Genomic DNA, 27620 nt, shown 5'->3' on the forward strand with positions numbered 1-27620 from the left:
TCAGCAATGTGTGCTTAGAATTTTAAAGCACTGTGGGTTCTGAAAGAACTATTCCCTCATATTGTCAAGCTTTTACCAATTCCTAAATTGCTAGCTGTCATAGTTTATTCACTTGGGTAACTAATTTTCAGCATATCCATCCATCCTCTTCCGCTTATCTGAGATCGGGTCGCGGGGGCAGCAGCTTGAGCAGAGATGTCCAGACTTCCCTCTCCCCGGCCACTTCTTCTAGCTCTTCCGGGAGAATCCCAAGGCGTTCCCAGGCCAGCTGGGAGACATAGTCCCTTCAGCGTGTCCTGGGTCTTTCCCTGGGACCTCCTCCCAGTTGGACATGCCTGGAACACCTAACCAGGGAGACGTCCAGGAGGCATCCTGATCAGATACCCGAGCCACCTCATCTGACTCCTCTCGATGCGGAGGAGCAGCGGCTCTACTCAAGCTTCTCACCTTATCTTTAAGGGAAAGCCCAGACACCTTGTGGAGGAAACTCATTTCAGCCGCTTGTATTCGCAATATCGTTTTTTCGGTCAGTACCCATAGCTCATGACCATAGGTGAGGGTAGGAACGTAGATCGACTGGTAAATTGAGAGCTTTGCCTTACGGCTCAGCTCCTTTTTCACCACGACAGATAGATGCACAGCCCGCATCACTGCGGATGCCGCACCGATCCGCCTGTCGATCTCACGCTCCATTCTTTCCTCACTCGTGAACAAGACCCCGAGATACTTAAACTCCTCCACTTGGGGCAGGATCTCTCCCCCAACCCTGAGAGGGCACTCCACCCTTTTCTGGCTGAGGACCATGGTCTCGGATTTGGAGGTGCTGATTCCCATCCCAGCCGATTCATACTCGGCTGCGAACGGATCCAGAGAGAGCTGAAGATCACAGCCTGATGAAGCAAACAGGACAACATCATCTGCAAAAAGAAGTGACCCAATCCTGAGTCCACCAAACTGGACCCCCTCAACACCCTGGCTGCACCTAGAAATTCTGTCCATAAAAGTTAGGAACAGAATCAGTGACAAAGGGCAGCCCTGGCGGAGTCCAGTTCTCTCTGGAAACAGGCTCGATTCACTGCCAGCAATGCAGACGAATTTCTGACACCAGTTGTACAAGGACTGAACAGCCCTTATCAGGGGGTCCGGTGCCCCATAGGATTCCCAGAGGGACACAGTCGAACGCCTTTTCCAAGTCCACAAAACACATGTAGACTGGTTGGGCAAAACCCTGTGCACCCTCCAGGACCCTGTTAAGGGTGCAGAGCTGGTCCACTGTTCTGCGACCAGGACGAAAACCACACTATTCCTCCTGAATCCGAGGTTCGACTATCTGACGGACCCTCCTCTCTAGACCCCTGAATAGACTTTTCCAGGGAGGCTGAGGAGTGTGATCCCTCTGTAGTTGGAATACACCCTCCGGTCCCCTTTTTAAAGAGGGGGACCACCACCGTGGTCTGCCAATCCAGAAGCACTGTCCCTGATGTCCATGCGATGTTGCAGAGGCGTATACTTTATTTTATTTGAAAATTTTCTGCCTGAAAAATGAGAATCAATAAGAAGGCAGTTTTCTTACTTAATTCCTGAAGAGCTCTTCTTAAGTCAGACTTGCCGTCTAATGAATGCATCATTATCTCATTATCACTGAATTCGTTTTATATTTGGTACTAGCAAAGGTATACCATTTACAAATTGGTTACAAGCTTTTGTAACTTGTGTTTAAAAAGTAATTATATACACAAATATATTTTATTGCCAGCAACTTTTACATTGCGTTTTAGAAGCATAGATTATGAAATATGATTTGTCCATTAAGCTATGTTACAACTTACCTTTTGGGAGACAATGTGAACATTGAACAAGTTGGTGAGCAAATTAAATTTTGGAACATATTAGGTTATGTTTAATTCACCAAGATACCCTCTCTCGAGTACAGTACATGTCGACCTTGGCCATTCTCAAAGTCTGCCCCATTCATTATTAACTGTCAATGCAAAGCAGGTGCTGACAGTGAGGAAACTAGAAAGAGTAATTAGATTACATTAAACAAACTCGGGGAATGATTAAAAGATTTACACTTAACCGTGACCCATTAAAGTTGTCATCTTGTTCACATTTTGAAGTCCTGTTCCATTGTACGTTTTTAGAGCATTAGGAGGTGGGCTTCAGTTGTGGAACAACTTCAGTTTATTTACAGGCCAATGATCAGTTTCCTCCTCTAAACCTAAGCCCATAATATTGTATGCTTCTATAAGACTGGCATCAATCTGAATTCCTTCTGCAGGTGACATTTTTTTTGGGGTCAGTGCTTTGGATATTAACATTATCAGTAGTTGTTGTTAGATGAAATTAAACATTAACAGTTTTTGTGAATAATATTCCTTATTACATAATTAAACATACGTTGGAAAATTGAATTGCCATGTACTGTACCACCAGATAGACAGATTCATGTAAATAGGCACACGAGGACCATATATCAGCTCCACATCGTAGCATTTCACATCTGGAAACAGAATGGACAGCTTCAGCGTAAGACGGTAAGACGCATGGTGATAAAGTTTTCTGCACACTTAAGTAACACAGTGCTGCATCACATTACTTCACACAAAATGACCTTTATCAACATACCTATCATAAGAACTAGCAACAATAAAACTTTAATGACCAGCAGCCAGAGGGTGTTCAGTGATACAGTCAGACACATTGCCAGTCAGTGTTGTTACCAGCGCAGGTTTCTGATATGGTCTTGAGCACTCATAAGTCGTGTAGAAAAACATTATACCAAGAAGACCTGAGAGATGAAAATCCTGGTGACCACAGTTTGTACGCTTGTAGGTTCAGATGACTTTCCAACTGCTTTCACGTTAAATGTTACTTCAGTGCCATACCTTCACAGTGCTACTAAAGACATACAATTTTCCGGCCAAACAATAAGCTAACACGAAGCTACCTGTTGCTTTGTAGATAGGGTGAGATGCAGGAAAAAAAAAATCCTAGGTGTTTGTGATAAAGCACAGCTAATTCACAGATTGCAAACTGTACAGTAGTCACTTAAGCTGAAAGAACAACCGTCCACATTACATTGTTGTGTAGCTGAAGTATGTTGGAGCCCTGATGGTTTACACACCGGACGTACAACTGACTCCCAAGCATGTCCATGTTCTCCTGTTTCAAAGTAAAACATGAATAGCTCTTTTCAAAAATCTAAAGAAACGTTGCAGCAAATTCTTGTATGCATAATGCACAACAAATTTTGCTCTGGGTTCTTGTGACCAAATATAGTTTCCTTCTGTCACATTCAAGATTATGGAAACAATAGTGAAAAATAAAGAGGAAGACTTGTTTGAAAAGAATATTTGATGAGATACTGTATGACTTGATCGATTTGTTGCAGTTTTCTGAAGAGTAGATTAAAGTAGTAGATGACAGCAAGACATTCAGCATCATTTAGTTATTCTGAGGTAGTATTTGATGCGATTCCAAACCAAAGTTTAATTCTTAATTCAGACATCATTGCCTCAGAGGTTACAAAACTGTATTTTACACTGGGTTAATAGGCAGCAGGAAAAGGCTACAAGTGAACATGATCTTCTAGGATTGTGAAATCTAAATTCTCTTAAAATTCCAAGAACTTAAAAAGAGATAAAGGAATCTAAAGGTTTAAATGAACTTTTTTGTCCAGGGCATTTTTTTTAAACATCAGTATAACAGTAATATTTTGAGTTAATTACATCTATTTCTGGAAACACATAGAGTAGGTACATTCTTATGTGTCACTGCCTCACAGCTACGGAGACTTGGGGTCAAATATCAGCTCCAGATTTTGTCTGTGTAACGTTCACACATTCTACCATTGTCTGCATGGGTGTTTTTCCCACATATCAGGATTTGATGACAACTTTACATTAGTCCAATGTAGGCATGGGTGCAGATGCAAATCTATTAAAACAGCATGTCACCATAAAATGGAGACCTACAAGGTTACACTTCGTATACATGATATGTTACATGTGCCACTGACCTATCTGAAGATGTCTAACCTGCAGTCAGGATGAGAGAGGATAGATGGATGGGTAGACACCTGGTTTGTCACGATAGTCAAGCAGACAACATTAAAGTTGAAATTAATCTTGATTTCAATACTTTTTACATGCCACATGTACATACTTTAAATAATATTAATATTGTAACTGATATTGTAGACAGTTGTATCCAAAGTTAGTTTCTTTCAATACAGAGAAAAATTGAGTACTGTTTTTGTAAAGTTTCCTCAGTCAATGCACAAACCATCAACAGAACAAAGATCTGAAGTCTTTGTGGTTGTTGAGCATGCATTTAGTGAATTAACTTTATTCTATCTATCAATCAATCTGTCTATCATAAACATTCTGTGTCACGTTAGTAGTGGCAGAAGTAGTATTTCCACATGCACAAAATTCAAGGAAATTCTATCATGTACAGAACCAAAATTAGAAAAAAGTTGTCTCTGTCCAAATTTTTACGGACCTAACTGTATTTTAAAAAAATGTTTTTTAATTTCCTATGTAGATTTTCTTTAAATATTTCTTTGTTTTCTTCAGGAAATCATGCAGGCAGTGAAAGTGACTCTGGAATGGACACAGAAGATGAACTTAGAAGGTCAGAATTGTATTGCCTTCCTAATATTCAGTTCATTTACATACTATTCACATAACCTTTCCTGCTCATTGTTCATGGGAAAAGTGCACTCCAGTTGTGATGTACAAAATGTTCACATCCTTTTGTCATTTGGGCTATTTCCTTGTAGGCTTGAAGATAATAAATAGTTATATTCATTTGTGGTAGTCTCTTTTGGAAATGACTGGCTGTCCAAAGTGGTTAAGGATTTGAACTTCAAACCGTGAGGCTGTGGGTTCAAATCCAGCTACTAACACTGTATGACCATGAGAAAGTCACTTAACTTGCCTGTGCTGCAATTGGAAAAACAAAGGAAATGTAGCCAGTTGTATCATAAATGTTGTTAGTTGCTTTGGAAAATGGTGTCGGCCAAATACAGTAAATGTCCATTTGGAGCACAGGCAGATGAAGTGACTTGCTCATGACCAAACAGTGGTGTCAGTAGTGGGATTTGAACCTGCTGGGTTTAACGACGAAAGCCTTAATCATTATGCCACACTGCCTAAAATACATACTGTTTAATAAATGTTGTCAGTCGTCTTGGATAAAGGTGTCAGCCAAATAAGTAAATGTAAAAATACAGAAACACAACATCAAGCAAAATGTATCCTTACTATACTGTAAGAAGCTATGGGCACATTGAGAAAGTATGGTAGCACAACATGGTCCACTGATATGTGATGTGATCTGTAATGTAATGCAACATAACTTGAAGAGGCCCACCATATCAACTAATTAAAAGAGCAGGCTCAGTTATGGGACACACTCTGGACACCTTGGAGATGGAAGTACAGGAAAGAATTAAAGCAGACCTGAGTGCCATTATGAACAATGTTGCCAGGGTGTTGGAGCATTCATCATTATGTACGTACCACCCATTGGCTTTTTCAAAGGAACCGTGTGATGGAAGTTACTTGGTCTGAAATCTGGGCCTCTAGGTTGAATAGTCCAGCACCTCCCATACAAAGCGCTATAACTGCTCCTGAGTGCAGCATTCAGAGTGTGGCCCAAAGTTATTGTGAAGCAAGTAGATTAACCTTTGTCATTTCCAAAGGACCAGAAACAGCCGGTTTAATAGCAGCAACAGCACACCTGTATCACACCATTCAACGTTTTCAAAGTAATGTGTACAGCAGTGGATTTTTAATCACCCACTGTGGTAGCCTAAAACATACATAACTTTGTATTATTATTATCAACTATGCCTGACTTGACTCACAGAAAACTGAATGTTTAAAGTGAGTGGACCTTTTACCTTAATTTTTGAAACACTCTCGTATTTAAAAAATCTGAAATGAAGTGTCCTTTTTTTCATGAATGATGTGAGTAAATGTAAATGGCCAGAGGCTAAATGATTTAATTAATATGAATGCTTCACCAAAGTGTTTCACTAGCCAAGTTTCCATCCAGTTTTTTGCAACGTTTTGTTATCGACAAGCAGAATATACGTTAAAAAAAAAATGTGCGAAATTTGCTGTCTCCAGCCTGTTTCCATCCAACTGGCTTTTTATCGCTAAAATGGTGTGCGTGATGACGTCATCCCCTCCAAAACGAACTGTCGCATAAGTTTTGTTGTATCGCGAAAAAAAATCTGCCCTTGAGCCGTTTCCATACATAATTGTGTGTATGTCGCAAATTATCTACCTTTTGTTTTCCACGTTACACCCCCTCCACTAAACAAAGAAACAAAGAAATGGACAGATTATTCAGACAGTTTTTTTAAATTTGCCAGCTTACTGTTATTTCAGTTTCACAAATAATTGGAGTTGTACATAATAACCGAAGACGACAGCAGAATGAAGCAGTTGCTTGTCCGATAGCCATAGAGCTCGAAGAAAGTACCCCAGTGCAACGAAACCCACGGGTATGGGAGAGACGACGGAATAAGACCTTCTGGATGGAGGTGGTGGGGAGACACTTCACAGAAAATCTCTGGCTGCAACATTTTAGAATGACACGGCCAATGTTTGAGATGTTGTATGGATTCATCAGTCCTGATGTTGCGCCCATCACAGGTTGTCACCGAGCACCGGTTCCAACCCCAAAGCGGATTGCCATCGCCCTTCATAAGCTGGCAACCTGCGCCGAGTATAGAGTAGTTGGAGAAACTGTCGGGGTTAGTAAACTACCGTCCATCGATGTGTATATGCTGTGTGCACCGCTATTAAAGAAAAATTAATGCGGCGTTATATCAGACTTCCGAATGTAGCGGAGGCCAATGAAATTACATACCGCAATTCCTTGGTGCATCTTGTGCCACAGATTTACGGTGCGCTGGATGGCACGCATGTGCCTATTCTTCCCCCGACGGAAGGCTACCGCGATTAAATTAATTGCAAAGGGTGGCCATCTATTGTTCTCCAGGCCCTTGTTGATGACAGGTGCATGAAACGCGACATTTGCGTTGGCACTCCTGGAAGTGCCCATGATGCAGCTGTGTTTGCAGCATTGGATCTGTACAGGTGAGCCTACCTGATAACAACTGAATTAGTACTGTAACCTGCCTCCCTTAATTAAAAAATTAAAACTGAAATTTGAATTAATACAAAATAATGACGTTTAATCAAAAAAAACTAAAGTTAATATTAATGAGAGAATTTCTCATATATGCTAAAACATCTGCCATTTAATAATAAGAAAAAAATGTTTAGATAATGAAACACACGGTTTATTAAATATTTTGACTGGCACAGTAAATTACCTTTGCGGTTTTTGTATTATTTAGACATCCTGAGAGACACCCCCAGGCTACAGCTGATGTGGAGGGAGTTCAGGTACCCCTTTTAGTAGCAGGAGACCCAGCCTATCCGCTACTGCATTGGCTCTCAACGTGAAATAACGAGTGTCTTCATCAGACCATGCGAACTGCTCCGCTATTCTCGTTTTGATTGCACGTGATGAAAATGTATCATGTGACACATTTATTTGCATTAAAGACCTTTTTTTTTCCCGACACAGTGTTTCCAATGTACAAACCGGATTCCAAAAAAGTTGCGACACTATACAAATCGTGAATAAAAACTGAATGCAATGATGTGGAGGTGCCAACTTCTAATGTTTTATTCAGAATAGAACATAAATCACGGAACAAAAGTTTAAACTGAGAAAATGTATCATTTTAAGGGAAAAATATGTTGATTCAGAATTTCATGGTGTCAACAAATCCCAAAAATGTTGGGACAAGGCCATTTTCACCACTGTGTGGCATCTCCCCTTCTTACAACACTCAACAGTTTAGAAATAGGAATGCTCTCCCATTCTTGTCTAATACAGGCCTCTAACTGTTCAATCGTCTTGGGCCTTCTTTGTCGCACCTTCCTCTTTATGATGCGCCAAATGTTCTCTATAGGTGAAAGATCTGGACTGCAGACTGGCCATTTCAGTACCCGGATCCTTCTCCTACGCAGCCATGATGTTGTGATTGATGCAGAATGTGGTCTGGCATTATCTTGTTGAAAAATGCAGGGTCTTCCCTGAAAGAGATGACGCCTGGATGGGAGCATATGTTGTTCTAGAACCTGAATATATTTTTCTGCATTGATGGTGCCTTTCCAGATATGCAAGCTGCCCATGCCACACGTACTCCTGCAACCCCATACCATCAGAGATGCAGGCTTCTGAACTGAGCGTTGATAACAACTTGGGTTGTCCTTGTCCTCTTTGGTTGGGATGACATGGCGTCCCAGATTTCCAAAAAGAACTTCGAATCGTGACTCGCCTGACCACAGAACAGTCTTCCATTTTGCCACACTCCATTTTAAATGATCCCTGGCCCAGTGACAACGCCTGAGCTTGTGGATCTTGCTTAGAAATGGCTTCTTCTTTGCACTGTAGAGTTTCAGCTGGCAACGGCGGATGGCACGGTGGATTGTGTTCACTGACAATGGTTTCTGGAAGTATTCCTGAGCCCATTCTGTGATTTCCTTTACAGTAGCATTCCTGTTTGTGGTGCAGTGTCGTTTAAGGGCCGGAGATCACGGGCATCCAGTATGGTTTTACGGCCTTGACCCTTACGCACAGAGATTGTTCCAGATTCTCTGAATCTTCGGATGATGTTATGCACAGTTGATGATGATAGATGCAAAGTCTTTGCAATTTTTCGCTGGGTAACACCTTTCTGATATTGCTCCACTATCTTTCTGCGCAACATTGTGGGAATTGGTGATCCTCTACCCATCTTGGCTTCTGAGAGACACTGCCACTCTGAGAAGCTCTTTTTATACCCAATCATGTTGCCAATTGACCTAATTAGTGTTTATTGGTCTTCCAGCTCTTCGTTATGCTCAAATTTACTTTTTCCAGCCTCTTATTGCTACTTGTCCCAACTTTTTTGAATTTGTTGACACCATGAAATTTTGAATCAACATATGTTTCCTTTAAAATGATACATTTACTCGGATTAAACGTTTGATCTGTCATCTACGTTCTATTACAAATAAAATATTGACATTTGCCATCTCCACATCATTGCATTCAGTTTTTATTCACAATTTGTTTAGTGTCCCAACTTTTTTGGAATCCGGTTTGTAGTTTTTGCGACATCTGAAGTATCGATATGGAATTGATGTGCTAAAGTTAAACGGAAAAATATTATGTCGACATGTACAACATTTTATCGATAATTAGCATTTCCATCAGCTAAAATTTGAAGCGCTAAATATTTTTTCGTAAAAACTCCTTGGATGGAAACCTAGTTACTGGTGTCTTTATATCGGTCTATAGAAATGCTTTCTTATCACCAATATGTATCGCTTTTAGTTTTTATTTATTTAAAATGAAATCTTATCCTAAGAAACTAGCAGTACTTTCCTTTTACCATTCCTGTGGCTTAGAAAACTGACATGGTATATGAATTACTGAGGGCTGCACAACATACAACTGTTGTGAATTGAACTGGCAGTCATTTGGTTCACATTTCAATGCTTTAGTCCAATCGAATTACTGAGTAACTTGGATTTTAATATTGGAGCTGCAATGTGGCTAATGAAAAACAATTTTATTGTTAGAGTGGAAGAGCAAAACCGAAAGAAAATGCAAGATGAGGATCCATATGGTGCATCAACAGATGAAAACACCGACCTGGAGGAGTCTTCAGACACACCAGATGTGAACCTGCCAATCCCAGAGTTACCAGGTGAGCACTATAAATTGTTACACATTTTTAAAATAATTGTATCTTAACAGGAAATTATTCCAGTATAATTTTTATGAATGGAAGTAATTCCAATCAAATTTAAATACACATTTCTTCAGTATCATATGTCATATAAGACACATGTTGGCTGGCACCCTGGCTGGAATTAATGGTTTTTTACCCTGCTGGGAGGCCTTGATAATGGAGGTGTGGAATGAGATTGTCTCCTGCGGCCATATGTTCCCCCAGCACAGTAGGTGGCAAAAACCGTCTAGCGTGTCTTATGTGTGCACACCTGCAGAGTTGCATGGGAGTCTTAGTTCTAATGGGCAACCCTTCTGGGTTGTTTGGGCACTGCCTGATAAAGCTGGAAGGAGAAGATCTCCCCAGTATAGGGAGTTTTCACCTAACTCAGAAGTGCTTCGTGATGCAATGTGGTGGCACAAGAAAGTACTCCCGGGTCCGGTATAAAGGAGACCTCACCGCTTCACCCAATGGAATCCGCATCGGTAGTGGAGAAGATCAACACTCATCTGGTAGCAGTAAATAGTAGAAGGAGAACTAAGGGAAGGATTTGTTGTGCCATGGAATTGGAAAATGAGCCTCTGAAAAGTACCGTGTTAAATACAAACATTGAGTGCCAAGTTGGGACTTGTCTGTGCATTTGTGTGTGGAGTTTGGGGCTCAGTGGAACCCACTAGAGCCCATACATAATAAAATTAGTATATAGTGTAAATTGGTGAAGGTCAGAGTTCACACTGTTGTTATTGTTGACCTGCAATGGTCTGCCATACCCGTTTTAGGGTTGATTCCTGTCTTTTGCCTAATAGAGCCAGGTAAATCACGGACTTCATGCATCCTTGTAATAGAAGAAACAGGTAATGAAAGTGAAGTGGGGCATATAAACAGAAGCCTCTGGGATAACCAAAGCAGAGCTGGGAGAAATGGGTCTCATGAAGAGGTGGAGTCGATCTGATATTGTGGAAATCTTATTCCACAACTTGAGAGTATGTAGGAGGATTATCTAGTAAGTCTGCTGGAGGAGACTCAGTAAAAAGGCAAACTGTAAGTGTTATGAAGGAACAAGCTGTACAAAGACCCAAGTGCCTGTGGTAGTGAGGATCAGATCGTTGTAGTGCTAGGGATCCAGCCAGGGAAGTGAAAAATAAGGAACAATGTCAAGAAAAAACCTTTATGACTGAGAAAATAAGTTTGAAAAATAAACACTTATTTGGATAACAAGTGGAATGAAACAAAACTGAAAGAATGTTATTTATGAATTTACTTACTTTCAAATTGGGGTTTATTGAAGGTCTCAATTGAAATATGACTTGTAACTTTACTAATATGCTTCTCTAAATCTTTTTTTCTTTGCAGCAGCATACACTTTATAAGATGTTAAAATGAAGTACAAATATTATTACAATCAATAAATGAACATTGATAGGTAAATGAAAACTCCTGAGTTTTGCTTTCTTTGTTTTTTACTTCTTGTTGTATTTATTTATTACAGACTTTCTCACAGGGAAGCATTTTCTTTTATATGGCGAATTCCCAAATGGCGAGAGGCGTATGTTGAACCGATACATCACAGCTTTTAACGGGTGAGCTGATCGTTTTGTAATGTGAATCTAAACCTTCTATGTTACAGAATAACATAGTAAAAATCTTACAACATTGAAAGAATCAATTGCCAGACTTGCTACATCTTTAATCTGGATATTTTTGTTGTGTTTTGTATTAATTATTCTTTAAGCATGTCTAGGAATGCATCTCAGTTTCTCAACGCTTAGTGGTGTGAGATCTGTTAATCGAATGTTTAGTGTTGCAGTACATACATTTCCACCAAGTGTGCAAGTAACCTTCTAGGCAGGAAAAAAAGTACCAATTAATAAGCTGATTTCTATAAACTAATGAAGTAAATTTGTACATTCTATTAAAAATTTGGAGACAATAACTGTCATCAAGCACTTTCTGTGGCCCTAAATGAGATCTCCTCACTTCTCAAATGGTCGTTTTTCCTAGTCATTGTAGATTCTATTAGGTTTGCTGAGCACCTTCTCCCAAGTGTGACTTTCAGCTCCTTCCACAGTTGTTCAATTGCCTCTTAGGGATTCAAGACATGAGGTGGGGGTTTCTGTCAAAAAAGAGGACATGTTAAAGCCCATTTCAACATTCCTTGTGTGATCTTGGGCTATACAAGAAATACACTGTTGTTGTTGTGGACTCAAACCACTTCAGAACAATCCAGTGTTGTCTTCTATTCAATTCTGATGCTTTTTTATTTAGGTTTTGGCTCATTTTCCAGTTCAAGAACCTATTATTTGCAACTGTGACAAGCTTTCTGACACCATTGTGTATGTTTCAACCCATAGTGTCCTAATAACCTTCTGATTTAATTGTGCAGATTGAAAGAGCCAGCAAAGCAACTTCAAAACATCACTTAACCATCTCCATGTTTTCTTTGACAGCTTTTGCTATTTATTTATAACTCAGTCTTCCAGTCTAAACCCCCCAACAAAGAATTCTTTTCATTTTTGTTTTGGTCAACTGCAAACCAACTGCATGTATGTTTGACAAAAAAGGTCTTTTAATTTCAGTACATCATTTTTCATAAAATATATTTAGCTGAATAAATTGCAAGGGTGCCAGTGTTTTCAGCCATGTCTGTAAATGCCCTTTCCACCGAGAATGGTGCAAACAAGCAAAGATACAAAGGATTTCAGCTCTAACACTGTACTGCTAGAGCTGCGAAATTTAGACTCCAGGCTTTGCATTTTCCGAGGTTTATAGATAAGAAAGTTGAAGGTAATTCAAGTTGTGAAATTAATTAACTTTTCCATCTTAGAGATTAGGTGCTGTTGGTATTTGGTTTCCAGTATCCAAATGTAACATTTTGTACAAGATATAACAAGATTGCCATAAAGAATAGTTTAGCAAATAACATCTGTGCACAAAATAAGGATATGATTAAAAAGTTTATTGGAGCTGAAATGGGCAATATTGTGTTATTTTCAAACATTACAAGTTTGGACGCAAAAGGCAGGAGCATAGAGATCTTAAATGCATCATGAAGCAGAACAGGTCCTCGAGCATTGTGGACAGCCTTTTTTTTTTTTTTTTTAACCCCTGATGTAAGGAATCTGCTTATCTGCTCCAGGAGCCTTATGTGTTGATTTTCCATGTCCATAATTTTTCAGAATCAGTGAAAGCATGAAGATGTACTTATAGAACAACCAAAGGTGTTTCCGTTGCAATGTTAATAACGCTTAATTAATGAGTGCTGAATGTATAAATGTCATTTTTTTCTTGAACATGCAAGGTTATTAAAGTATAGATTTAATTAAAGCATGTATTTAAAAAAAATTCCAATAATATGTTAAAAGCAGGAAAACAGGCTGACAGTCTTTTTTTTTAATGTTTAGCTTAATGCAGGGTGAGTCAAAAGTATGCAACCTCCCCAATATTTTTTAAAATGCCTAATGCTGAGATGATGCCAATGCCATTGTGTATTTTACAATAAAGATTAAAAAACTTTCTTTTCCTGTTGAATTGCTTCTAAAATTTTAAATATGTATACCCTCAGTCACTTATAGTGGAATCTAAAACGAGTGATATCTAGCATATCAGTTGATAAATGTATTGTATGTCTTTATTTCTAATATTAGAGTCAAGAAACTGGTCGAACTAGTTTTCTACCCCAGAGTTTCCTTAATAAGTAAAGCTCCATCTGGGCCAGTTTTATGTCTTAATTATTTCACTTTTTGTCTTGTTTACTGCACCCACACTGTAAAGTATCTGAACTAGGAAGAGGCTAGTGCATGAACAGTTTCATTGACGAATGGCCCAGGAAGGGACAAGGAGACTTTTTTCTATTATTGATTGGAATGGAATTGTGGCTAAAATAAGATTGGATGAACCAAGGAAATTGTCCAGAGGTATACCCAAAGAAGTTGAACCAGACTTCCCCCTCTTGCTCTCTCTCTCTTCACTGAATTGTTATGAAGAAATGACCACCTCTCCTTCTCTCTCACCATTCTGCTATGAAGAGAAGACAACTCTGTTTAAGCAGCCATATTGAGACAGGCAGGCTGCCTGGGTCTGTACATTTGATGAGATGACCAGGTAGAAGCAAATGCATGTATTAAGCTTTTGGGCCACCTGAATCCACACATCTTATGTTATGTGGTCTTGGTTTGCAAAGCCACATTCTATTTGCTTGTGTGGCACTAGTTATAATAACATTTATTACCTGTAATGCATAGTTAAAAGTGTAGGTCTTTCACTGCTTGTTCCTTTACTCTGTTTAATTGCCTGAGGTTACAGGTGTAGAAGAGAAAGGGTATGGAACTACTGAAATACAGTATAGAGTGTTAAGTATGTGGGATTTGACATATTTTAGTAATGTCCACTTTGTAAAGAGTATGTATAAAGAAAAACATAGGGTCATTGAGCACTCTGTACGACCAAACACAAATACGTAACCCCATTTCTAATTGAATTTATTGGGAAGGCTAAGATGGCAGAAGGCTGTTCGCAAATACCTCAGAGATATTCTCATTACTCTAATGCTAAATGTCATTCATTAGGTTATTCCAACATTATGCATCTTAAAATATTGGGGTGAGTGCAGACTTGCGACTCTCCCTGTAGAAAAGAAATTAGCTGCCAGGTTAATCACATTTAAAGTAAGTAATTATTCTTTGTACTAATCTTGAGTTTGTGTATTCATGATGACTTTGGTTGTCAGTTGCTGTATCTTGATATATTTTTCTTGTATGTGTATAATAGCGCCTTATGTTTTGTACTTTACAGCTTCAAACAAATTTCCCTCTGGGATATTACAAGCCTACCTAAACTAACCTAATCTTGCAAATTTCATCAAATTGGATTAATCTATTCTTGCACCCTAAGTTTAACACACACACACACACACACACACACACACACACACACACACACACAGACCCTCTTAAGCATCAATTAACAATGACGCCTGTACCACCTGTCACTCATCAGCACTCCACATAGTCTATCACTAGTGCTCCATATTTACTTTATTGCCTTATTCTCTCTAGACATAAAGATAAAGAAATTTAAAAGCAACTTGTTATTTATTAAAATAGAATAACATCAGAAGCAAATGTAAAATATTGTAAAAAAAGTCTGGATGTATATGTTTAGAAAAGAGGATGTTGTCTTGGGTGCCTTTTAGATTCAGTAGTCAGTCGTCTTTGTCACGTTCACTAAATTATAGGATAAAGGAGAGAAAGAGACAGACAGACTGATGGACCAAACTTATGTCCATTCTTTGTTTTCCTGTCACACTTCATGGAGCAGTGTGGTGGCATCAAGCAGGGTGACTCTCTGATTCAGTTACCAATCCTGTTTAGCTATGAGTTAGTTTTCCAGTCCAAAGCACCAGACTAACCTACTTTTGTTCCTGTTGGTGTTTTCCCCATTTTAAAAGGATGCACAAATGTTTTTAGATAAACAAGAAAGAAATAATATACAGATATAATTAAGTCATACATTGCAGGTAAAGAGAATCTACAGATGTGATTAGATCATAAATGGCCGTCAAGAGTCCCAAACTTTTATAGTTTATCATAGTTTGTCTGACCCAAGTCAAAAAACACAGAATTTATAATAATATTGGATTGCAGCTTGTTGTTTTTAATGTAACGGCAACAGTTCCAAAATTACAATTTTATCCTCCCAGCACACGATGCAGGCCTGCATTCTTTCTAGTCTAAAGGTACCTAACATTTGTATTTAAAGTTTATTAAACACCTGACCTGCGTAGTGTGATAATTAAACAAAGGAAAGGTAAGGCTAAAAAGATTTAATAGGCAGTCATTTTGCACTAAAAATCTTAAGGCAAGACGTAAAATGCGTGTTTCTTCCAAAGTCCTGCTGATACAATGGGTCCCCTTGGACTTCCTGAATTGCATTGATTTTTTTTAAAAAAGGCGCTGTTTCGAAGCAATTTTTACAGCTTTAGTCAATTCCGTTTTTTTCACTTTGTGCTCCATGTAGTATATGTTAATGTGTTGAGCAGTTAGTGTCAGTGATGGTAATTTTAAGTCATACATTATTAAAATGTCCCTGTTAGGCAAAAAATTACGTTGGCATTATAAAGCAACAGTATGACCTGCAGGTGGTTAGTTAGCTGTTAGATTTAGCATTCCATTCTACTGTCTTTTGCAAACCTCAAGTCTACAATCTTGGTGTTATCTTTGACATTAACCTCTCTTTTGAGAAACAGATTCATTCTGTAGTCAAAAGTTGTTTTTTCCAGCTTCATCTATTAGGTAAGATCAAGCCTTTTTTTATCTTCTGGGGATCTTGAGAAAGCTACTCATGCTTTTATCTTTTCTCGCCTCGATTACTGCAACTCTCCGTTTTCTGGGATTAGTAAATCCCTGATCTGCAGGTTACAGTTGGTCCAGAATGCTGCCGTTCGCTTTCTGGTTGGGGCAAGAAAGTCTGATGCTGTTTCTCCAATATTAGCTTCTTTACACTGGCTGCCTGTCAGTTTTCGAATTGATTTTAAAATCTTGTTGCTAGTTTTTAAATCTTTACATGGGCTCGCTCCTGCCTATTTATCTGAATTGTGTGTTTTACACCAGCCATGTGAGTGTGTAGATCTTCTGGTCAGTTGTCTCTTGTTGTCCCTCGTACCAGGTGTCAAACTAAGGGGGACAGACATGGCTTTTACAGCTGCTGCTCCTCGCCTGTGGAACTCTTTACCTCGTTACATAAAGGAGTCGTCTACAATTGAACTGTTCAAAATGAGATTAAACCTCCTTTCTGTTCACTTGCATTCCGTGACCTTCAGTAATACTGATGGTTTCCTCATTGTGATTATGTAACATTACTTCTATTTATTATTTATTTTATTTATGTTTATGTTATTCATGTTAATTGTATGTTTTTCTTTTATTCTATTATTGTAAAGCACATTGGCCACAGCATTCCTATGTTGTTTTAAAGGTGCTATATAAATAAACTTAACATTGACTGTAATTGTCCTTGTCTCTCTCAGAACCATTGAAGAATACATGAATGAAAAAGTCCAATTTGTAATAACAGCTCAGGACTGGGATGACAAATTTGAAGATGTGAGTATGTCTAATGCGTATCGAAACATGTTTTTGCACTAAAGCTTACAATACTAACTTGCTGCTTCTGGGTATACTGTACATTATGTTCAGCATTGCAGGCTGCTTTCTGGATTTTTTTTTTTTACGGCAGACTAAAATTTTTATAAAATAAAATGTTCACTCTACCGACCCATCAATCACATTTGAAAACAACTCGTTTTACGGTGTACACAATCATGAATCACACAATAAAGTAAAAGTTTAGGATTCAGTAATGACCAATAATATAACACAATCCAGCTCAGGATCACAGAGGACTGGCAGAATCAAGTAGAAGGTAGAAACCTTTTCTGAACAAAGGTGCCCGTCTGTCTCAGTGCCCACTCATGTTCATACTGATACTCGTACACCGCCAGCGTGGAAGGTTTTTGCCAATTTTGCATAAATTTGGTAGCCAAAAGAAAAAAAAGAGTATCCTGAGAAAAATCCAAATGAGGGATTCAAACCCAGAACACTGAATGCCATTCTTAATTTGGTTAAATATGTTTGACGTAAAGGAAAGCAAACCATTTGAGGAAGCAGTCAAGCATTCTACAGTTTTCTGACATGACCCACAAAGTTCTGTACTTTAGATTCTTTCACTTAGTAATGTGTACAAACATTGTCCAGTTAAAGGTTGTGGGGCCAGAGCCTGTCTTCACGATATTGGGCAAAAGGCAGGAGTTGTATTTAACTGTCCGGAACATGTCATTAACTCAATTTTGACACATTATTAATTTGTTTATTACATTTCACTTGTATTTCTATGCATTACTAATGTTTGTTTCCATTTTTATTGTTATTTCAGTGAGTAGTTTCTTATAGCTGCCAACATTTTGTGTGTTTCATTTTTATGGGTTACACCATTTTAGAGCTTCTGGTTGCTAGGCAGGTGAAATGCGTGTTCTGTGACACATGATGTTGTCATAGTGGCTGTAGTGGTTCATACCTCTCAGTGCCTAACCTTTAATTAAAAGAAACACATTGCCATGAAACTTGGCACTCGAGCAGCTAAACAAATTGTTTTGACTATTTTGGTTTTGACTTTTTTTTTTGTTTTGTTTTGATTGGCTTAGCCCCAGTGATTCTAGCAAAAGACAATCGTGTCAATCCTCACTTGCTACTTCAGTGACTTCTCTGATATACCCCAAAAATGATTTCTTAGTATCTCTTGTTCACCAAAATAACTTGATCAATAAGCTACTGTATCCATCCTAATGAATGTGATAAATAGATTTTGAAGCCTATCCTGGCAGCATCATATGGAAGGTAGGACTCTATTCTGCCCCATTTTGAACTAGTGGCTGCAGCCATCAGGCAAGAAGAACTTGGATCTGAGTTGTTCTTGACAGCAGTGAAATGAAATAAAACTATAAAGGAGACCATAGACTCTTCAAGTGGTGCAGATGGGATTTACTTGTTTGATTTCACCACCCCGTGGGCAGAGTTCAGTAACACAGCCTAGCAAGTGTGTGGCAGCCACAGAAGTAGGTCTCTTTTCTTTTTGACTAGCTGGCCTCCTTTGTTCTTTTGACTGTTGCAGTCTTTTTATATACCTCTTAATATAGTTTAAGGAAAGCATTGGCTCTCCTAAACTAAAATGAATTAAAAGGTATAACCATTGAACTGCAAGTTTAAAGGGCTTGTGAGCGAGAATCTAAAGTGATATTTTGCTCCATATCTAATAGAAAAATGTCTTTATTTTAGTGATTCCTCAAGCAGAGTTTCTACAAAATGTGGGTTGTGTAGCTGCTGGTACATAAGGCAGGATCAAGCATGGGTCAGATGCATGTCATAAAAAATCTCTCAGTCCAAAAAGGTTTAGTGAAAATTCAAACAAACAGGCCACACAAGAAGAGAGATGAGTTGTTACACACGTAGAATAAAAGGCAAAAAAAATGGAAAAATGCTGCTTCTTGTAAACTTTGATTATTTCTATACTTAAGGATGAGTTATTTCACTGTGCTTTACTTCATATTTGGTATCTTCTAAACATACGTCTCTGCACATATGACTGAGCACGTTAAGGCACGCTTTGAAACCGTGTGCCTTCCATGCCTTACCTACGGCAGGCAGGTCACGAACTGAGACTAATCTATAGTCAGAAAGACACAAAATAGGTAGAATATACCAATTCAGTTCTAAGAACCTCCCATAGACTATGCACTAATATTTAGGTAAACGTTTAATATAAACTAAATAAGTAGCAAATGGCTCTTTCAGGTTGGATTTTGGGCTGCTATCTTTGGATTGTGTAAGGTCCCAAGAATTCACTGTTGTCTTTAGTGGGAATGGGTCACGTATGGTTAATGACAGTGTTTCCCAGCAGCCCACTGGTAGGCCATCGCAGCATTGCAGGTTGGAGGCAGCCGACCCCAAATGAATAAACCTAAACCTCCATCTCCAACCCCATTCTGACAATCACGCACGACAGCAGCAGCACCGCAGGTGGATGACAGTCGATCTTGAACAACCTCTCCAACCCCTCCTCTGATGATCATACTCACTTCACCAAGGAGGAAAAGCATTGACGAATATTCATGCTCGATTCATCTAACATCCTGACGCTCTTCTGATCACACAGGACCAGACCCAGTTTGACGACTGATCTACCGATGAAGACCACTCTACTCCCCCTACTCAGATGATCATGCTAAATTCACAAAGGGGGGACCCTGGTGTGTTGCAAACACTCTAGCATGTGAAAAACTGGATTGTGATAGCACAGAGGTTGAGAAACACTGCTGTCTGAAGTGCGTCTTATTGGGTCGCCGTGGGTTGTTTAAGCAGTTGACATTGCTTTGCTTTGATGATCATCAATGATTTTCCAAGGGGGTACCTCTCTCCACCCCCCCATTTCAACGTGGGTCTCAAAGACACAAAAGATAGAACAGCGAGAGAAAAAAGTTTAAGAAGCTCTCACTTAAATGAATACTCCAGACAAAAATTGTGTTGACGTGTAACATATGAACACTTTGAATTCACTTCAGCTTTTTTTTTTTTTTTCGTCACCAGTACGAAACAACCCCCACATGATGTACCATTCAGCTCGTCTTAATTATCTAGTTATGTCAGAAGATGTCAACCTCTTTTTGGCTCTCTAGACCTGAAAAACACTTCTTTTTAGACCATTTTCTGAACTATATTTTATGCAGGAAATTACATTCTTATGATAAAGAGTACATCAATTGGTGTCTTCATCAAAAATGATCAGAAGGATTCAAAGTTGCGCAGGCCACATCAACTGACTCTAAGGGGTCAAAGTTTCTCCTTTTCACAAAATTTCAAAAAAGCCCTATCAGAGGGTGAAAAATGACAAATTTTTATTACAGTTCAGAATATCCATCCATGTATTATCCAACCCGTTATATCCTAACTACAGGGTCACGAGGGTCTGCTGGAGCCAATCCCAGCAAATACAGGGCACAAGGCAGGAACCAAGCCCCGGGCAAGGAGCCAGCCCACTGCAGTACACGTTTTAATATTTCAAATATTTGATGCAGCTATTCTTATGTATAAAAGTACATAGTTACATTTCTTAGGAACAGCTCGAGTTTAGGTGGCTTACGATAATTCAGACTTTTATTTATTGGATTTGGCTTCACAGATTGTCATTTCTGACTTGGGACCTTTTTTATTCTTTTTAAATATTTTTTGTTGGATTTTCTATTTTCAAATAATTCACATCATTATTTATATAGCATTCTTGCTTCGTGTTATCACCTAAAGTTAGTGTTAGAGCATCTCAGTACATTCTGGAATATTAAAATCATTTTGAACTTTAAGTCAATTTCTCCACTTTGGGCCTGTAGGCAGTAGTTAGTGGCTAGCTGGTGTGGGGTGAGGTCATTTCTGACAGGCCAGTAGAGAACCTTGCCTGCTCTAGTATCTTATTCTGAAGGCCTCACACCATTTTTACTTTGTGTGCTGCTCTCACACACACAGTAACAGTTTACACAGGAAAAGTGAACATGCACTGCCATTTTAAAAGTGTCAGCCTCCTTTACAGGAAAGCAGATTAACGCTAACACATCCGGAGTCATGTGCTTTCCACCACTCAACGCTAAAGGAGGCTTTTTTGGGTCAGGTACTTTATAAGCAGGTACTTTAATCACTCTTCTTAATTATGGCAACGCATCCGTCTGATATTATACATACTCAGAATATGGAGCTTCTCTAACATCATAATTGTCACATTTCTTTTACAAACTGTATTTGCCATCTTCATTATTTTCAGTTCTTTTTTTATTTGCCAATTTAATTTGTAGGAATTGGTGTGGAAGGTGAAACATGAAAAGAGCCATTCTCCTGTTTTACAGAAATGTGGCATACAGTAAATTTGCAGACAGTTGTGAAAGGGGATAAAAGCAATTCCCTTTCTTCCTCAAAGCAGGGCATTGAATTTGTTCAGCTGATTTTTGGGCATTATCTCTTCAAAGCAATCCAATTTTATTTTTTCTGTGCTGTCACAAACAAACTTTCTTTGGTTCTTTTTCCATCCTCTCACCTACATTATTCCCTCTAAGTGTCTCATCTAAAGAAAAAAAAAGCCCAGTGTAGGACTTTTTTATTCTGTCACTCAGCTGTGTCCTTGAAAATACTTTTCACATTAGCTAATCAGAATTCAGATCTGAAATTCACAGCTTCATATTTTAACTGCATGGTCCTATTTGGTTGACACAGTGCTCTGATTAGACAAATACTGAGAACATCAGTCTGCTGGTGTGCAGCAATATGTTATGCAGAGATAATCACATCTCACCAACACCGAAACCTGGAGGGGAATATCTATTATTAAAGGTCCTTTCACTTGCAGTGCTGTCTGTAGCAATTTAGTGATTAGCGCTCAGCTTCAAAAATGTCCATACATCCAAAGGCCCACTCACATTTCGCCTCAATTAGAAACTTGCCGTCAAAAAGTTTTAAGATGCCATTTTTTTGTATAGGTTTGGACTTTAAAGAGGTCAGCTCAAGATGTTTCTTCTTTGTGTTTTGTGTCCTAAGCTGTATGTTTTGTGTAATTGCGATCAAGTTAAGTGGGCAACACAGGCCTTAACTAGGAATTAGATCCAGATGGCAGATTTTATAATGAAATAGTGTGGGTGAAGACAGTAGTTGTTAGTAGTTTAGACAATCTGAAGAAGGGAGAACAATGAGACACAGGTTTGATTTATTTTTTATTCATTTATTTAAGAATAATACAGAATAATCTAAGTGCAGCTTTACAAAGACTCAAAGGCTATATGCATAATTTATTGAAAACAGACTAAATTAAAGGCCAAAGTCCTGTGAAAAGACTGTTTCCCCTTGGGCATTAATGTAGTCTACCAAATCTACAAAATGGTAAAGTTTAGCACAGCAAGGACACACAAATGGCAAACAAAAAAAAACCTCAAAAGTAAACCAAATTGAAGAAATTAAAAAAAAAAACAAACAACAAAAGTGAGCTAGCATGAAAATACTCACTGTCTCTAATGGTAACCTATTAGCTGTGCAGCTGCAGTGCCAGGATGCCCCCCAGGCTCAACATACCAAAGAAAAGGAGAACAGAGTAAATTAACGTCATTAAAAAACAGCAACGTCCTCACAAAATTAAAAAAGATGATAAAAACTAGTGATGGATGATTCATGAACGATGCATTCTCTTGGAATGACACTTTTCAGTGAGTCATGGGAATCGATTTGTGAGCATGACTGAATCGATTAAGCAGATCTCAACAGGAGTGCTTAAAGTGCCTTGTGATGTCGTCAGCCTTTTTTGTTTGATGTTTAAAGCGGATGTGAAAGTACCGGCCATCTGACATGTGATTGTTGTTCAATTCATTTGTGATCCTTCCTAGTTAGAACTAAATCGTTATCGGCAAACATGAGCTGTCACTGCTTATTCTCTTCTTCATCATACAAGTACAATACAGTAACATCTATAGTGGAATATTTTAATTGTTTGTTTTGTACAATTCATTATTGCAATTGTTTTAAACTTTATATATAAAATGAAATATCAAAGTTGGTGTATGGTATGATATATTTATGTCCCTTTGTACATTCAACAAATTAGTCATACAAAACTTAAACTTCTAAAAATACTCTTTCAATTTCTAGAAATTATTTGCTTTCCAATGAACTGGCGCCTTGTCCCAGTTTGTTCCTGCCTTACACCCAGTGCTAGCTGCGATACGCTTCACCCTCATCCCCCATGACCCCTGTTCTGGATTAAGCAGGTTAGAAAATTACATGACTTTAGCCAACGCTTTTTAAGGCTCATTGAATGCATCAAGCATGATGTACCATTCACTAATTCTTTCAAGTTCAAGTCACACAGTTCTCATTCCTTTGATTCGTGAATTAGCAGAGAAAAAGTCACTTAGGATTCTTGAACTTTGTGTCGTATTTTAATTAGGCATTCTCACTATACTTCTCCATGCTTTGTGCTATCGAAGATGTTAATATCATACAATATGAATTATCATGTATTTAATACCGTATATAATTTAATAAATATAAATAATAAACTATAATTAAATAAATAATTTGTTGTTCTTTTGAAAAGGACAAGGTTTGGGTTTTTGTTTTAGATGAATCAAATGAATCTATTGATTTAATCAATTTGTTTGAAAGAATCATATCAGTAAAGTGAATGAAATGCTCATCACTAATGAAAACCAGTTAACCATAAAATAATAGAAATCGGCAAAAACAGAATTATTAACAGAAATGCCGAAAAAATTTGTAGAAGTTAGCAACATAAACTGGTTGCAAGAAATTTGATCGGGATGAAGTCCTAAAACAATATAATTTTTATTCTTTGTGTTCTCCATACATTGACTGTCTGTGTAGAACTGTCACACAAAGGAAAGCAGACCCACCCAACCTCATAATCCGCTCTCCATCTTTACACTTGCATAAAACTGTTCATTCATCCGTGTTTTGATATTTTTAATAAATCAACACACAAAACTCTTAACTTTTAATGGTGATGAAATCTAAAGTCAGTGGAAGAGCAGTTGCATAATTCTGAAGTGGAGGCAGGTCTGTCGTGCATTCCCTACATCATTATTTGCAGGTTTAAAGTTATTATGGAATGCAGCAGAACTAAAAGGTTAAGCCGGTGGGAAAATGGTATGCACAAGCAGAGACCACCGGGGCCAAATTAATAAAGTGGATGTGAAAGAGGGAAGGGTGCAAATGTGGCAGTTGTTGTGACAGAGCAGCGCACAAAACTGAAAAAGGGTGTAGGCAGCCTGACTTCCCAACTCCATAGGCAGCTTTTGGGCCTGTCCAGGCACCAGCAAATGGGGAAACAGAGTTTTATTTAAAGTTCAGATGTCCTAAAATATATCACAATACCCTCCAAGGGAAAGAAAACCATAAAATCCCTTTGGCTTGAGATGCAAGTCTGTAAATAATCATTGTAAAGGAATTTATTTATACAAACAAATGAAGAAATGTGTCCTTCTTGGTAGCTGGCCAGTTTATCCTGGCAGAATAAAAAATGATGATAAAACAAAAAGCAGAAGAATAAAAACAAGGCACTCAAGCCAAAAATGTCTGTGTCCATCACAATATTTAATAAATTGCACACTTCACAGTAGCTCTGTCATTTTGTTAAAACTGTCCAGTACTAATGCCAATGATGTTCTGTCTGCCCCATCTAAATACAGTGCATCCAGAAAGTATTCACAGCGCTTCATCACTTTTTCCACATTTTATGTTACAGCCTTATTCCAAAATGGATTAAATTCATTTTTTCCTCAGAATTCTAGACACAGCACCTCATAATGACAATGTGAAAAAAGTTTACTTGAGGTTTTTGCAAATTGATTAAAATTTTCTGATCAGAGCTGCCCCCATTTTATTATGTTTTACTGTTCACTGCTTCAGTTTAAAGCGGTATAAAACACCGTAAGCAGTAGAACTGCCGATAGTTTTTGGTCAGTTTAAAAATGCAGGAATGTCTCAAAAAATGTTTGCTTTTTCTAACCCTCTCTGTCACAGTCTTTCATCTTAATACTTGTTTTTAATTTCCTTTTCTGCTTGCAGAAATCCATTTAAAATGTATTTAAATGAAATATATTTCCCTAATTATTGTATTCTTGTTTTGATCATTTCAGCAATACAGTATGATCTAATTATGACCTTAATTTTAATGTTTTGTTTGCAGGCACTGATTGAGAATGCAAATCTCTCATTTGTAAAACCTCGCTGGATCTATGCTTGCAATGATCGGCAAAAATTAATTCCTCATCAGCCTTACGTTGTAGTGCCCCAAATGTAGCAAACCAGAAGAAATGGTAATGTGAGAACACTGGACTTGATGTCACTGTCTGATTTGACTTGACTTGTGAAAGTAACAACACCACCAGCAGCATATGCACATCTTAAAACAGTGATCTCTGGCATTGGTTTGGTTTTTTTTGTTTTTTTTTTATATTATTATTATTATTATTTTTTTTTAAACAATTCTTCAGCTTTGAAGTTCTGTTTGTATGATGCTCCAGAGAAATGTAGTTTTTGGCTGAGGCAGAGGCCTGTACTTTTATGGCCTATTTATATGTGTCAATGTTCTTCAATAATCATTGTTTCAACAAATGTTACTGTGTGGTTGGTTGGCGGGACTGAATATTACAAACAAGAAGGTGCGTCTGCTCAGCTTCCTTTCGTTTTTTCCTTCTGTAATATTTTGGTTTGTGCTAATAAAAGTTTCAAGATTGTTGTAAGTTGAGGAATATTGATTTGATTTGGAATTACATTTTGCCAGACGATTTTCAATTTGTGTTATTTTTATGCCTCTTGAAAATGTAAATTCCAGAGTTTGTTCTTATATATTTAAACTGAATCGATTTTCATTTTACTTTAATCTTAAAATAAGGATAAGGTGACTCCACCTTGTTTGTAGTCAAAAGGAATTTGGCGCTGGCATTTTGAGGCCTGAACTGAAGTGCAGTAGTGGTTTTGGGGAGATGTCCGCCAACGTTCACGACTTCAAGCACACTGAGAGCTCTTGTGTTAGTTTGCATTGCTCAGTCAGTAAGAATCTAGAATTTATTACGGCTGGGCAAGCTTATCATTTAATTTAATTGAATGTTCTCAAAGTGATATTCAAAAATGAAAATCATGGTTTTTTGTTTTTTTCTCTCTAAAGTATTGATTGGTACAGATAAACAGTCAAGCAAACAATAAATATGCCAGTGGAGGAAAACAATCATCAGACTACCAGTTTGATCAGCTGGGCGTGTGTGTACAGTGAAAACAAAATATTGGAAAGATGAAGACGAGTGAGTTTTCTCTAACGAATGAACTTGTTACTAAGAGAGGTTGTAACTGTAATTCAGTTGTCTGCAGTTGGCCTAGATATGAAAGATTGGTTGTCAACACTCCCTATTATATTATCCCATTAGACAGCATGGTTATGTTAGGGAGAAAGCGTTTCTTGTCCAGGTACCAACAGAAGAATTCGGCAAAGCTGTCCATCATGCCTTCTTAGCCTGCAGCAGTGACTACGCTACGCTGTGGAGAATAACAAGTGGTGTGTGTCTCTGTAATGGGTGGTTGGCAGGCTAGGCTAGCGGAGCACACTTGGAGGAAGCGACTCCTCGGCAGGTGGGTCACTCCGAGACCTGTACTTGTAGTAGAAAGAAGACGTTGGTGGGTGTGCTGTGCAAGCTAAAATACTTGTTTGTGGGGAAAAAAGAAAAGGAAACTGACGTGTTAACGATGGAGGGCATGTCTAAGGTAAAGGGAAGAACAGGTGAGGGGTGCAGATAAAGAAAAACATATAAAAAAAAATGACCAGTAAAGTAAAGCTGCCCTTTTGGTGTTGTGAAAGGAGTGTAGGAGCCACAAGGCAGGGAAAAGAGGGCTGCAAATGTAAAACCAAATTACGCACAAAAGCAAAAAGTACAGAAAAATCGTTAGAAGTAATTTCCCTTATTTGGCACCTTTCCTCATTAACAATAAATATACTATATAGATGATATTCTTTGTATATGTAAGAAGGATGTAGTTGTATTTTCAGTTTGCAAAATGTGGGAAACCTCATTTATGTTTATTTTTTTCCTGCAAGAATAGTTGAAAGTGATGTCTAAAATAAAACATTTTAAAAATTGTAAATCTTCCATAAATTTTTAAAAGTCAAGGTCAATTTTTTTTTTTTGCCATATTGCCCAGCCCTAAGAAGTAATTCAAACAATTGTAATACAAAGAGACCATTCGGCCTAACAAGTTCATCTATCATATCCTTCCAGTTTGTCCAAAAGAACATCAAGTGGAGACATGAAGGTCTGTAAAGTCCTATTGACCACCGCACTGTTTGTCATTTATTCTCGGAGTCTGAGGTTCTTTGCATGAAGAAAAAAGCTTTCATACATTTGTGCAAAATCTGCCCTTAAGTTTCTGACTGTGCCCATGTTGTCATTGAACAGTTTATTGTAAAGTAACAGCTGAGGTCCACTGGACTAGTCTGCCTCATAATTTAAGGGGTAGGTGGAATCAGGATGGTCTCCTGGAGGCTTTGGTATTGACTTTCTGGCTTTGAGAAAAGTAAATAAACCGCAGACGTCTTCTCTTGGTGTTTCTGTGAATCTTATCCTGCCTGGATATGCAGAGCCTGTGAGAACTGCAAAGTTATGGAAGCAAAATAGAGAGGGGGGATCCAACATAGAAGGTGAAAAAAACAAAGCTGATTT

At 38.2% G+C, this 27620-nt stretch overlaps 1 protein-coding gene across 2 annotated transcripts in view; it reads left to right on the forward strand.

Annotated features, from left to right (window-relative positions):
* The window catches only part of xrcc1 (X-ray repair complementing defective repair in Chinese hamster cells 1), a 69296-nt gene extending 43597 nt beyond the window's left edge, over positions 1-25699 (forward strand). For both annotated transcript variants that reach the window (XM_039770597.1, XM_039770598.1), the window contains exons 13-17: positions 4581-4638; positions 9663-9790; positions 11304-11394; positions 16839-16914; positions 25097-25699. In XM_039770597.1, the coding sequence (XP_039626531.1) occupies positions 4581-4638; positions 9663-9790; positions 11304-11394; positions 16839-16914; positions 25097-25210 (467 nt within the window). In that variant the 3' untranslated portion in view covers positions 25211-25699. The remainder of the gene's footprint in view (positions 1-4580; positions 4639-9662; positions 9791-11303; positions 11395-16838; positions 16915-25096) is intronic.
* Positions 25700-27620: the final 1921 nt, after the last annotated feature.

This window comes from Polypterus senegalus, chromosome 12, assembly GCF_016835505.1.
Source record: "Polypterus senegalus isolate Bchr_013 chromosome 12, ASM1683550v1, whole genome shotgun sequence".
Taxonomy (NCBI): domain Eukaryota; kingdom Metazoa; phylum Chordata; class Cladistia; order Polypteriformes; family Polypteridae; genus Polypterus; species Polypterus senegalus.